Source organism: Hemiscyllium ocellatum, chromosome 43 (genome assembly GCF_020745735.1).
Source record: "Hemiscyllium ocellatum isolate sHemOce1 chromosome 43, sHemOce1.pat.X.cur, whole genome shotgun sequence".
Classification (NCBI taxonomy): Eukaryota; Metazoa; Chordata; class Chondrichthyes; order Orectolobiformes; family Hemiscylliidae; genus Hemiscyllium; species Hemiscyllium ocellatum.
The window spans coordinates 33,462,777-33,479,473 of NC_083443.1; the positions used below are offsets into that span (position 1 = coordinate 33,462,777).

The following is a 16,697-nucleotide window of genomic DNA, read 5'->3' on the forward strand; positions in this document are numbered from 1 at the left end:
TTTCAGGCAATGTTTTGATATAGTTAATTGTGGAATTTATTACTCAATTCACTCATTACATGAACATTGAACAACCTTCCTCTGTTAACCAACATAGCTTGTCTGTCATTGATCCTCAGTGTGACGTTTTGTTTGAACTTGCATTTAGCTGCCTGTTGATTTCTAATGTAAGGTGTAATTGGGTATAATTATGGTGGGATGTTTACTAACGTAGCATGTGCTTGTTGAACAAAGAAAATCACAAGCCACTGCTTTGCCTCACTTACAATCCTGACCGTTACATTGTGTTGCAATGTATTTTGGTAACTGCAGGTGAAACTGAAGAATGAAGACACCACATTTGCCTTGAAATGCATTAAAAAGAAACACGTTGTAGAGACTCGACAACAAGAGCACGTGTATTCGGAAAAGAATATCCTGCTCCAGACCAAATCCCCATTCATTGTGAGGTAGGTAAAGCTGTATTCAGAGGGAGATGGTGCCGTAGTGGTAATGTTATTGGAGTTAGTAATCCAGAACCCCAGATTAAACTCCTGCACATATAATTTGAATCCTGCCATGGCAGATGGTGAGATTTGAATTCTTTTTTTTAATTCTTGAGTTAAGAGACTATTTTAATGGTGACCATAAGGCCATTGTCAATTCTTGTAAAAACCATCTGGTTCACTAATGTCCTTTAGGGAAGGAAATCTGCCATCCTTACCTCATGTGATTCCAGACCCATAGCAATGTGGTTGATTCTAACTCACCCTTTGGGTAATTAGGGACAAGAAATAAATGCCAGGTGTCTTTATATGGGAGTATGCGCCCATATGCAACTATGTGTCTAAAGGTAAGTGTGTACCTATATAAAGACGTGTTCTATATTTGTCTGTCTATTTGCAAATGTGTGTCTATGTGAAGATAAAGTCATAGAGTTTTACAGCACAGAAATAGACCTTACAGTGCAACTCATTTATGCCAACCAGATACCTGAGATTAATCTAGTCCCAGCATTTGGCCCATATCCCTATTCATATTCTCTATTCATATACCCATCCAGATGCCTTTTAAATGTTGGAATCATACCTCTGGCAGCTCATTCCATACACACACCACCTTTTGCATGAAAAGGTTGCCCCTTAGATCCCTATTAAATATTTCCCCTCCCACCTTAAACCAATATGAGTACCTGTCTACATGTAGACATGTCTATATGTAGGCGCATGTTTATACGTAGGTGTGTTTCTGTGTGCAAGTTTGTTTAAATCTGTTTAAGTTTGATATAAATTCTTCCAGTTATGGACATGTTTTACTAGTGACTGAGACTGAGTCATATCCAGATGTTTGCTGCGATATAGATCAATTATTGTTTGGTCACTGCATTAAATAAACAAGTCGGAATCAATTACACAGTATTTGTAAATTTCCCAATTTTCCATTTGGTTGGGCTGTGTCTGTGGAGAAACAGAGTCAATGTTACTTTCAATTACTTTGTGTCAGAGCTGGGAAAGTTCTGACTGACAGGTTTTAAGCAAGTTCAGAGGCAGAAAAAGCAAGAATGGGGAAATTGAAACAAAAAGGGAGAATCTGTGATAAGGTTAGTGGGAGGAGTGTTTAAATATCAAAATAAAATGTTGGTGTAAGGCATAAAGAGATGGTCATTAAACAGGAAAAGATGAGTTTTTTTTAATTCATTCATTCATGGGATATAGGCTTCACTGACTGGGCCAGCGTTTATTGCCCATCCCTAATTGCCCAGAGGGCAGTTAAGAGTCACCCACATTGCTGTGGGTATGGAGTCACATGGAGACCAGACCAGGTTAGTTGGCAGTTTCCTTCTTTAAAGGACATTAGTGAACCAGCTTGGATTTTCCAACAACAGATTTGTGGTCATTGTTAGAACCTTAACTCCAGTATCTTTTATTGAATTCAAATTCTACCATCTGCTGTAGCAGGATTTGAAACCAGGCCCCCAGAACATTAACTGAGCTTCTAGACTAATAGTTTTTAGTGATATTACCACTAGGCTATTTTCTCCCCTGTTTAAAATAATGGTTTATTAGAAGCTCAGGGTTCAGCTTGCAAAATGAACAGAGGCCATTTGGCCCATCAAGTCTGCATCAATCCCCCAAACTTGGTTAGAGACAAAAAATACCTGCAGGTGCTGGAATCCAAAGTAGGCAGGCAGGAGGCTGGAAGAACACAGCAGGCCAGGCAGCATCAGGAGGTGGACATTTACATGTGAAACATAAACTTCTCCACCTCCTGATGCTGCCTGGCCTGCTGTGTTCTTCCAGCCTCCTGCCCATCAACCCTCCAAACAGCATCCCAGCCAAACACCCGTAGCCTTGCATTTACCATGGTGAATCTAGGCAACTTGCACATTGGGAGGAAATCAGAAACCCATGCAGACACAGGGAGGACATGCTAACCCCACACAGACAGTCACCCAAGGCTGGAATTGAACTCAAGTCCTTGGCGCTGTGAGGCAGCAGCGCTAGTGACTGACCCACCCACTTTTCAGCAAAATATTCATCCCATTAAATTTTCAATCCAGAATGTTTGATTTGCTGTATTTGATTGGAAGAAGGACAGCTGTGAATTTGCCAGACGAATGATTCTTGTCAGTAAGTTCACGGTTCATGACATTTCAGAATTGCCCAGTTCAGTGTAAGACTTTTAAAAACTCATTGTTTTTCCCCTGCCCTTCTCTTCCAACCCACACTTTGGTTTTGGTAAAACCCTGAAATTAACTCATTACCCCTCCTCCCTGATTAACGTGTTTTAATGTTTTAGTGATCAAAATGATGACAGTCACTTTCTGACTGGGATCGTGCTTCAACCTCCGTCTGAGTGGTGTTATTAAGATGACCGCTGTTTAAATTTAAAAAAAAAAATTGGAGCATGTCATTTTCAGATGTCATCAAAAATCCAAGAATTTCTGTTGGATATGAATGGTCTGTCCAAGTGGCCCAGGAAAAATAAATTGATTTTCATTGGATTGTGTGGCAGATGACAAAACTGTCTGTTGCAGCTGCCTCAAGAATATTTCAGAATAATTTAAATCTAAAAGACTTTGCTACAAAGTGTGTTGTTAGTGCCTATTGATGGATTTAGAGTTGCACTGTATCAATCCATAATAGGTGTTTCAGTTATCTGGCAATGTTTTAATCAGAAAAAAAAAATGTTTTTGTGCATAGTTTTTCAATGTGAACAAATCATGTGGATGGAAATGTGCATTGGTGATGCTTTCACATGTTCACCACAGTCGTGGAGTTGTATAGGTTTGGAATGTTATCTGATTTCCATCAATATTGGGGAGGTGCCAGTGTTGGACTGGAGTGGACAAAGTCAGAAGTCACATGACACCAGGTTATAATCCAACAGGTTTACTTGAAATCACAAGCTTTTGGAACATTACTCCTTCATCAGGTAAAGTCACTTGACAAAGGAGCAGTGCGTTATACTGGATAAAGTGGAATGAGAGGTGACCTCAGGGAGACTTACAGAATTCTTACAGGATGTGACAGGGTGTACATGGATGCAATGTTTTCCCATGGCTAGTTAGACTACAACCAGGAGTCATAATCTCAGGATAAGAGGAAGGCTATTTAAGATTGAGATGAGGAGGAATTTCTTAACTAAGATCATGGCAAATCTTTGGAGGACTGTCAAAGCCCAATCATTGAATGTGTTCAAGACAGAAATTGAGAGGTTTGTGGAGGCTAATGACATCAACAGATGCAGAGCTAGAGCAGGAAAATGGCACTGAGGCGATGACTGAATTTGGTCAGGCTAATGGGCTGAATGGCCTATTCTGTTTCTATGTAATTGTTGATGAGCACTGAACTCAAGCACTTATCTGAAATTGGTGAGTCTAATTAATATTGACACAGTGTCTTTTCGTGCCTTCTCACCTTGTTACTGAAATAGGAACAAATTCACAATTGTATCAGTTTTGTTGAGTTGGACAAGGTTGGTGGAGTTGGGAATTTGTTCTGGCTGAGGGTCCAATTAATTCAACTTTTCCTGCACACAGCATCAACAAAGTGCCTTGGTAAAGCTGGACAGCTGATTTGTGATGCCAGTAGCATGGGTTTAGTTCCTGCACTGGCTGGTATTACCATGAAGGACTCTTCTTCCCAATGTCTCCATCACCTGAGGCATGGTAACCTTCAGGTTAAACCCCCACCCAGTTATCTCTCTCTCTAATGAGAGAGTAGTCCTATGGTCCTGGTATGTAAAGTTGCCATAGTCTTACCAGACCTTAGGGCTGTTCCCTCATTACAGAGAGATGGCTGGTGATGGTTTAACCTGAGGGTCACCGTGCCTCAGGTGAGGGGAGAGGTTGAGAAGGAGAGTCCTTCACCGTCACCTCAGCCGGTGTGGCTCTGCCATCTTTACCTTGTATAAAATCCTTTAAAATGGTGAAAGAGCCTGGAGTGTTTCACAGGAGAAACTGAAGCAAAACTAGTGAAGTACAAATTAGGAAGGGGTGACAGGGCGGGCTTTTAAAGAGCATCTGAAGAGAAGAGGATTAAATGGAGAGGCAACATAGGAAGAGGGAACAATGATCCAGTCCCTTGGACCTGAGTCTCATCAAGAGCTGCCATAACTCCAGGAATTAGCCAATATCCAAGGAGAAGGCGGACGGAGAGGGAGCAGGGAAAGACTCCCTTTTCTGACAGTCACATTGTCCTTTGTTTGTCTGTCAGCATCAAAGCGGGACGGTGGAACAGAGTTCATGTTTCTACTTCTCTGAAGAAGTGTCACTCAAAAACAGAGCTGCTGAGTTTCTCCAGCACTTTCTGTGTTTCCTTTACATTCCAAGCATCCACAGTAAATTGCTTTTACAAAGGAACAATAACAGGAGTAGGCCACTCAGCCCATCGTGCTTGCTTTGCTGCTCAATAAGATAACGGCTGATCTGATTTTAATCTCAACTCTACATTTCTACACATTATCCAACAATCTTTCATCTGCTCGGTCGTGAAGAGTGTACCTACCACTTCTTTCAAAAGGTTTAAAGTCTCTGCATCCATTGTTTTTAGAGGAAACAATTCTAAACATTCATAACCCTTTGAAAGAGAAAGAATATTTCCTCATCTGTGTCTTAAATGAGTGACCCCTTATTTTTAACCAAATACCTAGATTCTCCCACAAGCTGAAATATCCTTTCGACACTCACCTGGTCACAACATGTTAGGATCTATTTATCTTTATTCCTTCATGAGACATAGGTTCCATCAGCAAGGCTAGCATTTGTTGCTCATCCCTAATTGCCCTGGTAGTTTGTTAGGGCCTTTTCAGGGTTAACCCAGTTGCTGAGGGTCTGGAGGACAGATCAGATGAGGAATGCAGATACCCTTTCTAAAAGATAGTAATGGGCCAGAGAAATCTCACAATAATCAAGGACCATTTCGTGGTCACCTCACTGAGGCCAGCTGCAAATCAGTAAAAGCAAAAGTCCTGTAGATCTAAAAAGCACAGAAAATGCTGGAGAAACTCAGCAGGTTTGGCAGCCGCTGTAGAGAGAGAAACATAGTTAATATTTTGAGTCCAGTATTTAGAATGCTAGCTTTATATTCTGATCATATTAATTGAATTTAAATTGTATCAGCGACTTTGTTTGAATTTAACCCTCTGTACCCAGAGCATTAGCCTGGATTTTCGGAATGCTAGTTCAGGGCTATTTTTCCTTCACTGTCTCTGGGTCAAAATCCTGGAATTCCCTCCCTAAGGGCACTGTGGATCTACCTACAGCACATGGACTACAGTGGTTCAAATAGGCAGGTCACAAACACCTTCTCAAGGGCAACTAGGGACGGGCAGTAAATGCTGGTCCAGCCAGCGATGCCCATATCCCACAAGAGAATATTTTTTTCAAAATCACTGTCTCCCTTTAATCAGTAGAGGATGAAACTAGTTGCTGTAACTCACAGAGGAAAGATTGGGTTTTGATGTAAGGCTTTTGCAAAATATGCTTACAGAGATCGCCTGACCCCGAGCTTGCTGTCTCTTGTAGATTGTACCGAACTTTCCGAGACTCCAAGTACGTGTACATGCTCCTGGAGGTGTGTCTGGGAGGTGAGCTATGGAGCATTCTCCGTGACATGTGAGTGTAGGCGTTTTACGTGTTCACGTGTTTTATTGCATGTGCAATGCCTTGTATATCAGCACAAACTGATCTGAGAAGCTCTGAGACATGAGCAGATGGCAACTGGGACACACGGGGCTGAAATTCAAACTTCATTTGTTGATGGCTCTGATCTGAGTCCATTTGGATTCATTATATCGAGTTCTGGGCACTTCATCTCCAGAAGGATACATCGGCCTTGATGTGCTGTAAGATTCACTGGGACTATAGTGAGATTTAAAGGATTAAATTAGGAGGACAAACCCTGGATTAAAACCCCTCTCGAATTTAGAAGGTTCAAGGCTGGTCTAGTTCAGATATTTGAAATGATTTGACAGAATGGAAGAAGAGACACTAATCATCTTAGAAGAGGAGATCAGAATAAGTGGCCATAGCCTTAAAATAGGGCCATCCTGTTCGAGAGAGAGGTGAGGAAGTCCCTTTCACATTGACTGTGCTGAAGATCTGAGCTTCTCTCCCCACACAAAGTCTGCAGATGCTGTAGGGGACCATTGCAACTTCCAAAACTCAATCGATTTACTATGAGCTGAAAATATCAGTATCTGGTCAGTGGGATGTTTAGATCGCCCTCCCCCCAAAACACCCCTTGGTCATAGGAGGGTAAAGTCAGGGGCATTAAGGACTGCAGGAGCACTTTGCTGTTAAACAGAACCTGAAACCAGTTGAGAATGAAATGCTGGTGTTACCAAGAGGCTCCAACACACTCACATGGAGCGAACTCTGAAACAGTCGATTTGAGGAATCTAAGATTTGCTGAGCTGACACTGAACACCATCTGAATGCAGATTGATAGAAATTCTAAGAGCTGGAGAAGGAGATGCAGTTGATAGATAGCATCAGTCCCTCAGTAACTACTATGAAATGCTGTGGTATTTGTCAGAGAGCAGACCATATTCTCCTACCAGATTGATTTTGGAGCAATAGAGGCAGACAAACACATTAGGGGCACTGTAACAAGAACAAGTGGATGGAATTGTGTTATACTGAGTAGTCATTTAGATGGATTCAATCACAGAATTGTCACAGTGCAGGAAGAAGCCATTTAGCCCATCGTGTCTATGCTGGCTCTTCAAATAGCTAGTGCTATTCAGCTGCCTTCTCCCCACAGTTGTGCACATGAACCCATTTCACATTAAAGTTAGAAATGGGGGTATTGACAAGGAATGAAGCCTCTCATTTACATCGGTTTGAAGATTCCTTTTCCTGCCCACTTCTTCCTCTCAGCCTTTATACCCAAAAGAGAGGGCCTCTTTGACTATTGCAGCTGTCCTCCCCCACCATCGCTACCTACTGCTGGAGGTCCCAGCACAACTGCTCAAGTTCCCCTGCTCAGCGTCCTCCCTCAACATTGCCCCCTACTGTTGAGAGCCATTGGACGTTTTGCTGCAGATCAGTCTTAGGTTGAAAGAGGTATCAGTGCAAGGAGCCAATAGCCTGACTTTGTCTTGCAGGTTCACTAGCTCTACAGTTACTGTCGCTCCAGTATAGGAGAGCATAAAGCCAACTAACAGCCAGCTACATTCATAGAACAAAACCATCCGAAACTCCTCATAGTTAGGGTGGCACGGTGGCTCAGCAGTTAGCACTGCTGTCTCACAGCAACAAGGTCCCAGGTTCGTTCCCAGCCTCAGGTGACTGTCTATGTGGAGTTTGTACATTCTCTCCGTGTCTGCGTGGGTTTCCTCCCATAGTCCAAAGATGTGCAGGCCAGGTGAATTGGCCATGCTAAATTGCCCATAGTGTTAGGTGCATTAGTTAGAGGGAACTGGGTCTGGGTGGGTTACTCTGCGGAGGGTTGGTTTGGACTTGTTGGGCCGAAGGGCCTGTTTCCACACTGTAGGGAATCTAATCAGTCTGTAGTGGGACTGGAGCAATTGGGGTTATCCAATGGACTGGTCACATGGATGGATTGTGAGGAGCTAATTGAAGACCGAACAATGCTGGATGGGTTTGGCTGGAGAATTACAATGTTCCTGAGCAAAGGTGATCGAGAGCTCAGGCCCAGAAAGACAGGTCAGTTGAGCTTCCATTTCTGTTGTAGCTTTCCCTCCATGCAATATCTCAGACACTCTTCACAGCCTAATTGACATGTTTTCAAAGTACAATCACAGTTGTAATGTAGGAAACACAGCAGCTAATGTCTGCATAGCAAGATCCCACAAACTGCAAGGAGGCAGTGGCTGTGGCATTTGTTTTAAAGGATGTCCTGATTGAATTGCCTACATCACGAAGTTTGGGATCTAGTTGAATATTTTCTGTAAAGTAATTCTCGCCGGTCCTCCTGAAGAGCTACTGAGGCTGTTTAGGATTTTGGAATCACATTTCTGAGGTGATAAACGGGCTCCCCTGTAACCAAACTGTGAATAGGTAAATGGCCATGTGAGTTCACCTTCCCACACCCTTACATTTCAAACTGGGAACTCCTTGAGGCTAACGTACCCTTGAAATCATCACGAGGATTAAGTCCCCTTTACACTGTCAGACCAGTCCTGATTAGTGGGCACTGCTGCTCCATATTTCCTTATGGAACAAATATAAACTCCTCAGAGGGAGCATTAATAAAATCACCACTGTCTCTGAACATGTTAAATGTGAACTCTTTTCCTTCACTGTTCAAGCTGACAAATCAGTCAGTGTTAACCAGCTGGATACTGTAGACAGCGACACACTCATTGGCAATGATAGACAGATGCAAAGCAGCTACAACAAAGACTTGATTTTGTATAACACCTTTCACATAATAAGATGTCCCAAGATAACTCTCAGGAGAAATTGCTAAATCAAATAAAGTTTGATTTCCTGCCAAGGCTGAATTTGTACATTCATTTTCAGGTGTTTCTTCGATGAGTCGACAGCTCGGTTTTGTGTGGGCTGTGTGGTCGAAGCCTTTGATTATTTGCACAATCGAGGAATCATTTACCGGGATCTCAAACCAGAGAACTTGTTGTTGGATAAAGATGGATATGTGAAAATGGTATGTCTGGTGGAGTCTGCCTCCCTGCCTCCCCATGAACACAATATTCACCCTTAGAGCCGAAGAAATAGGAGCATGTGTAGGCCATTCGGCCCTCAACTGTGCTGTGCCATTCAGTAAGATCATGGCTGACTTTTTGCTCCATCTTCAGTTTCCCACCCAATCCCATGTTGCTTCATTCCCCAACATTCCAACATTTGTCTATCAAACAACATCAATGTCCTTCAATTACTAACATCTGGAGAGATCTTTTCTTAGCACAAATTTGAGGAACGGGGTATTTTGAAGTTAGAATTATCAATGCTGATTGGTTATATTTAAGGAGTTTTGACCACTTTATCTCAGCCTTGGCCAACCAGCAGCTTTTCCCATCTTTGATATATAAAGTGTCGATAGAGAATGAGCAATACCATTTCTTTCACTGTCCCTGTTACATTTCTCCTGTTAGTTCGCACCATTACTGTGTGAGGCCTGTCTTCAACTATTTCTGAACATTCCTGTTGGTTTATAACACCTCCATTTTCAGATGTGAGCAGACCTGACCAAGAGTGAGAGACAGTGTTCACACTCCATTCACAGTGCAAGCACTCATTCCCCAGTGGATTGAAATCTATGTCGGAAATGTGTTTGAGAGTTTCCAGGTAACTTTTGGTCACCTGCTGTGCTGAGTCTGACTCTGTGTTGGGTTTTTAACCAGCCGCAGTGGGAATTCCAAATGAGATGTTTGTGTTTTTGATTCACTCATGGGATGTGGGCATTGCTGGCTGGGCCACCATTGAGTTCCTGTCCCCTAGTCACCCTGGAGAAGGTGGTGGTGAGCTGCCTTCTTGTGCTATTGCAATGTTTGACATGCAGTGCTGTTAATTCTGGGAGTTCCAGGATTTTGACCCAGTGATATTGAAGAAATGGCAATATATTTCCAGGTTAGGGCGGTGAATGGCTTGGAGGAGAACCTGCAGGTGGTGTTCCCTGTATCTGCTGCCCTTGTCCATCTAAATGGAAATGCTTGTGGGTTTGAAAGGTGTTGTCCAGGACGTCTTGGTGAATATCTTTGCTTGTCACTTTAACGCGATTTGGTATTGCATTGCCCAGTGAAGTTGAAAAGTGTGGTGCTGGAAAAGCGCAGCAGGCCAGGCAGCATCTGAGGAACAGGAGAATCGACATTTCGGGCATAAACCCTCTCATTGCACTTGCTCTGGATGCAGGGGCAGAATCACAGTGACATCCAGAAATACCGGAATATTTACACATGTCTCAATTTCTTTGTCATTTCACCTGATCAGGTTGGATTACTTACAGTGTGGAAACAGGCCCTTCGGCCCAACAAGTCCACACCGACCCTCCATAGAGCAACACACCCAGACCCATTCCCCTACATTTACCCCTTCACCTAACACTACGGGCAATTTAGCACGGCCAATTCACCTAGCCTGCACATTTTTGGATTGTGGGAGGAAACCAGAGCACCAGGAGGAAACCCATGCAGACACAGGGAGAATGTGTAAACTCCACACAGACAGTTGTCTGAGGTGGGAATTGAAGCCGGGTCTCTGGCGCTGAGGCAGCAGTGCTAACCACTGTGTCACCGTGCCACCCAGAGAATTAGCTATGCCTACACAGGCAACTGTCAGCTTCACATTAGCAAGTTCTGTGGGCAGTGAGTAGATTCTTTTTAAATAGAAGTCCTGAAATTCACATTATAAACAAGAACACAGAAGCTTTCATTCCACAAACAATATAGCAAGTGAATATTAAAAGCGCACACACTGCAGAAATCCCATTGTAATCCTCAATCAGTCTTTGTTTCAAAATTATGAAGTGCTTTGAATGCAGATATAAAGAGGACCTGTTTCCAACAGCAGAAATGTGGAAAGCCAGCGAACAGGGATGTAGGTTCATTGGAATAGCAAGTGCGGGGGTCCTGAGGTCAGTGTTTCAGTAGTTCAGAGGGTCACACTGTGGTCTGAGAGGTGTAAGGCTATGGATGCACTCCAGAAAATGCTGCTGGAATTTTCCAGCTACCTCCTGCACATGCTGCCAACCCGAGGCAAGAACAGAAATCACTGGAAAAGCTCAGCAGATCTGGCAGAATCTATGGAGAGAAATCAGAGTTAACGTTTCGGGTCCAGTGATCCTTCCTCAGAACTGTCAAGCAGAGGCTCTGGCTGTAACCAATGCTACGCCATTATCTGGTAGAACGCTTCTCTCTCCTTCCCTCTCCTCCTCCCCACTCAGAAGGCTCTGAATCTGGAATTCTGTCCCCACCGGCTTGGGAAGTCTCTATCACTGATTTTATTTTTAAGGCTGACGAAGACAGGATTGTTGTTTTCTCAGACAATACAAGGATATGAAGAGCAGATGGGAGAGTGTGGGGGCAGTTGATCAGCCAAGACCATATTGGGTAATGGAGCAGGTTGGGTGGGCTGAAATGGCCTCATCCTGTTTGTATCTATCGAATCTGAAAATGTGTTGCTGGAAAAGCACAGCAGGTCAAAGCACAGCTACCTTGGATGCTGCCTGACCTGCTGCGCTTTTCCAGCAACACATTTTCAGCTCTGATCTCCAGCATCTGCAGTCATCACTTTCTCCTGTATCTATCGAATTATAATTTCTCTCTCTCCTATCCCTCTCACTATCTATCCCTTTCCCTCTGCCTCACCATCCTCCCTCCTATTCTCTCCCTCTCTTACCATTTCCTGTCTCCTCCCTCTTTCATTCTCTCTTCTGCCCTTCCACCCTCTCCTTATTCCTTACTTTTCTCTCACTTCCCAACTTTCTCTCTCACTCTCAACCCTATATCTCCAAATTTGTTCTCTTTTTCTCTCACTCTCCATCCCCTCCCTTTTCTAACTCTCTTTCCCTCTCTCTTTTTCTCCCTTCTCTTCCCCCCTTTCTGTCTTCTCTCCTTTTCTCTCTCCCCCCTTCTTTTCTCTCCTTTTTCTCTCCTCACCCTCTGTCTATCTTTCTCTTAGGCTGATTTTGGCTTCGCAAAGCGGATTGGTCTTGGCAAGAAGACGTGGACATTTTGTGGAACGCCGGAGTACGTAGCCCCTGAGATCATCATGAACAAAGGCCATGACTTTGGGGCAGATTATTGGTCTCTGGGGATCCTGGTCTTTGAGCTGCTGACTGGAAAGTGAGTACTGAAACCTAACCAGAACCTTCCGGGCCCTTCTAGAATGTTTTGAAGGGTGGGCAATGTAGCTGTATTGGGCGGGAGGTGAAAGTTCAGTTTTTCAGTAGCAGCTTCAGGTTTTGCTGTTAATTGCTCTGAACCTATTGATGAGTAACCTTTCATACCCAAAATGAACAGGAACCTCATTAATATTCATTAGCAAGAACAATATGCATAAACATTCCAACCTGCTGAAGCCCTCTGTTCAGGGGCATAATCCTTTCTCAGTCAAGTGTGAGAAACACATTTGTTCACAAATCTGACAGCATCCATGAGAGGTCTGTGGGGTGCAGTGGATGTCTTCCTCTGAGCTCCAGTGGGTACAAACCTCTTCAGCATCTGGACGATAGTAAACTATGGACCAAGTGCAGGTAAATGGGATTAGTGTAATTTGGTGTTTGTTGGTCAGCACAAAGATGGTGGGCTGAAGGGCCTGTTTCTATGCTGTATGACTCTGACTCTTCCGTTCCTCAGCTTCTTCAGGACTGAGCTCTTACTCTGAAAAGTGTGAAGCCTCATAGGGTCAACCAGCCATGGTGTATGTGAACACTCAAGACCACGAAACTGAAACAGAAATCACTGGAGAAGCTCAGCAGGGTCTGGCAGCATCTGTGGAGAGAAAGCAAAGTTAACGTTTTGGGTCCAGTGATCCATCTCTAATTCTGAAGAAAGGCCACTGGACCCAAAATACTAACTGTGCTTTCTTCCCACAGATGCTGTCAGACCTGCTGAGTTTCTCCAGCAATTTCTATTTCTATTTCAGATTTCCAGCATCCACAGTTCCTTGTCAGGGCTATGGGCTGATTATGAGCACAGGGGCATCTAGAATATTTGGTTTATAACTTTAATCCATTTGGTTGCTTTGTTTGATATAAACTGTGTCTTTTTGTAGCAGTTCCCTGTCTAGGTTCCCCTCAGCCTGAGCCGACCTTCCACAATCTCCCCTGTCCTGGTGCCTTTGTCAGTTGGGATGCCTCTCGTTGCCGTCCATGGAGAAATGAACTTTCCTCCTTTCCTGGGCAGCCTTCCATGGAATCTCATGTGGTCTCTCTGAACTCTGCTTCCTGTCCATTCTTTGAGGTCTCCAAGGGAGGCTGGGTGGGGGTTAATGAGCAGAAGGTGAGGAATGTCCCGGGGCTGCACAGGGTGACGTACTGTCCTGGTACCTATGACACATGGATGTTGCACTCTGCTGTGGGAGCAATGGGCTGGGAGCCTGGATGAGGGAGCAGCAGATGTTCCTGGCCACTTGCTTTTTTTTAGATTAGATTACTTACAGTGTGGAAACAGGCCCTTTGGCCCAACAAGACCACACCGACCCGCCGAAGCACAGCCCACCCATACCCCTACCTTTACCCCTTCACCTACCACTGCAGGCAATTTAGCATGGCCAATTCACCTAACCTGCACATTTTTGGACTGTGGGAGGAAACTGGAGCACCCGGAGGAAACCCACGCAGACACGGGAAGAATGTACAAACTCCCCACAGTCAGTTGCCTGAAGAGGGAATTGAACCCGGGTCTCAGGCGCTGTCAGGCAGCAGTGCTAACCACTGTGCCACCGTACCGCCCACTAATAACATTATTAAATCAACATTTGCTCTCAACATTTGGCATTTCATCCACATGTGAATATGTGATGAGCCAAAATCAAGACGGTCATGTGAAATCTCAGATCCCTGAGCAGAGTTTGCCTGTCCTTTGAAGCCTATCTGCACACCTAGCCTCAAAGTGTATCTCCCAGCGGCAGCACAGGGTTTAACACAGACGGACATCCTATACTTAGTGTGATGGTAGAAAAGAGGGGAATTTTCATCCTGTTTACTTCATGCAAGATAATGGTGGAATCTCACAGCATAGAAGGAGGCCATTCAGCCCACCCTATCCCTGCTGGCTCTCTCAGAAAGAGCTGCCCAACCTTTCCCCATCAGCCTGTAGATGTGAACTTTGTCATCATCATACTCACAAGCCACAGCTTTCACTTCCACTTGTTTACAAAAATAAACAGACCCGTTTAGATAATTTGTTCCAACAACACTGATGTCAGTGAATCGGAGAATGATTTGCCATAAACAATTATGTGAAGGGAAGAGTCCCATCACCAGGCTCCATCATCAACCCACTGGTAGATCAGTAATGCCAAAGATTCCCTTTGGAAAGTGCCACTTATATAGAAGCAGCTCTGCCTCACAATGGGATCCAGACCTATCTTTTTTAAGTAAATTGATGTAACGCTTGAATCAGGCATTGGCATACTACGCTGCTGCTTTTCCCATGTTCCTTCAACAAGCCCTCCACCTAATAATCGACGGTGTATTTTAATGAGATGGGTGATTAATGAAAGCTGCATCCCTCAGATTCTAAATAATGAGCTGTGATTGACAGGGTTTTGGGAGGGGGCCGGACACTGTGGTTACACTGGGATTTGATTCTGCAAGGACTGAGAATTATTCTGCTCTGAGCAGTTCATCGGTGAAGACCTTTGTGGAGGGTTACATTGATGTGGATAAACACTGTGCTTCTCTTTAACAGACAGACAGTCATTAATCCCGCAGCAAAACTCACAAAAAGCGCCTGACCAGATGGCCATTTTCATACGAATAGGCGTGTCAACCTGTATTGAAGCAGGCCATTCGGCCTATCTAATCTGTTCTAGGCTCTCTGCTCCACATGAATCTCCTCCCAGCTCTTTCCATTTCACCTCTCACCTAACCATTATCTCCCTTGATTCCTTTCTCCCTCATGTGGATATCAAGTTTCCCCTTGAATGCATCAATCCAATTCACCTCAGCTGTTCTATGTTATAGCAGGTTCCACATTTTCACAATTCCCTGGGTGAAGACAATGCACCTTAACTACCATTTGGATTTATTAGTGACGGTCCTCCAGCTAATACAGTCCTCCAGCAATCCTGAGGTTCAGTCGGTTATCCTAGATGAGGGTGCAGGCTGCAGGGGAAATGAGCTAGCTGACTGTGACATGATGGTACAGGAAGCCACTGGAAATTGAAAAGGAATGTCGTGGTAATAGGCGACCATACAGTGAGAGGAATTGACACCTGCAGTTAAGAGTGTGAGTCCAGACAGCTGCTTGGAATCAGGTTTGGGATATCCACTCAGGGCTGGAGAGGAAGTTGCAGTGGAATGAAAAAAGAACTAATCATGTGGCTTTGTGAGGGGCAGGTCATGCCTCACAAACTTTATTGAATTCTTTGAGGATGTGACAAAACTCATTAATGAAGGTAGAGCATGGTGGTGTACATGGATTTTAGCAAGGTGTTTGATAAGGTTCCCATGCTAGGCTTATTCAGAAAGTAAGAAGGCATGGGATACAGGGAAATGTGGCTGTCTGGATACAGAATTGGAGAGCCCATATAAGACAGAGGGTGGTAGATGTTGGAAAGTATTCAGTCTGGAGCTGGTAACCAGTGGTGTTCCACAGGGACCTGTTCTGGGACCTCTGCTCTTTGTGATTTTGATAAATGACTTGGATGAGGAAGTGGAAGTGTGGGTCAGTAAATTTGCCGATGACAGGAAGGTTGGTGGAGTTGTGGATAGTGTGGGGGCGCAGTTGTAGATTGCAACAGGACATTTGCAGGATGCAGAGCTGGACTGAGAAGTGGCAGATGGAGTTCAATCTGGAAAAATCTGAAGTGATTCAGTTTGGAAGGTCAAATTTGAATGCAGATTGTAGGGTTAAAGGCAGGATTCATGGCAGTGTAGATGAACAGAGGGATCTTGGGGTCCATGTCCTCAAAGTTGTCACCCAAGTCGATAGGCTTGTTAAGAAGGCGTATGGTGTGTTGGCTTCCATTAGCGGGGAATTGAATTTAAGAGCCACGAGGTTATGCTGCAGCTCTATAGAGCCCTGGTTAGACCATACTTGGAATATTGTATTCAGTTCTGGTTGCCTCATTATAGGAAGGACGTGGAATCTCAAGGGAGGGTGCAGAGAAGATTCACCAGCATGCTGCCTGGACTGGACTATGAAGAAAGGTTGAGAGAGCTAGGGCTTTTCTCATGAGAGAGAAGAAGGGTGAGAGGTGACTTGAGACAAGATAATGAGAGGCATCGATAGTGTGGATAGCCAGAGATGTTTCCCAGGGCAGAAACGGCTGTTACGTGGGGGTATAATTTTAAGGTGATTGGAGGAAAGTTTGGGGCTATGTCAGAGGTAGGTTCTTTAGACAGACAGTGGTGAGTGTGTGCAATGTACTGCTAGTGTTGGTACTAGAGCCAGATTTATTTAAGCAATACTTGGATAGGCACATGGATGGGTGCTTAATCTAGGATAGATGTTCGGCACAACATTGTGGGCCGAAGGACCTGTTCTGTGCTGTATTGTTCTATGTTCTATGTTCTCTATGTTCACATGGATGATAGTAAAATTTAGGGTATGTAGGTTAGTTT

The 16,697-nt window shown here is 44.1% G+C and overlaps 1 protein-coding gene across 5 annotated transcripts in view; it reads left to right on the top strand.

Moving 5' to 3' along the window:
* The window catches only part of LOC132835099 (cGMP-dependent protein kinase 2), a 52,729-nt gene that overhangs the window by 24,058 nt on the left and 11,974 nt on the right, over positions 1-16,697 (top strand). For 4 of the 5 annotated variants that reach the window (XM_060854408.1, XM_060854413.1, XM_060854410.1 and 1 more), the window contains 4 exons: positions 313-449; positions 6,008-6,097; positions 8,972-9,113; positions 12,086-12,249. In XM_060854408.1, coding sequence (XP_060710391.1) covers positions 313-449; positions 6,008-6,097; positions 8,972-9,113; positions 12,086-12,249 — 533 coding nt within the window. The remainder of the gene's footprint in view (positions 1-312; positions 450-6,007; positions 6,098-8,971; positions 9,114-12,085; positions 12,250-16,697) is intronic. The other variant, XM_060854409.1, reaches the window with a different exon arrangement.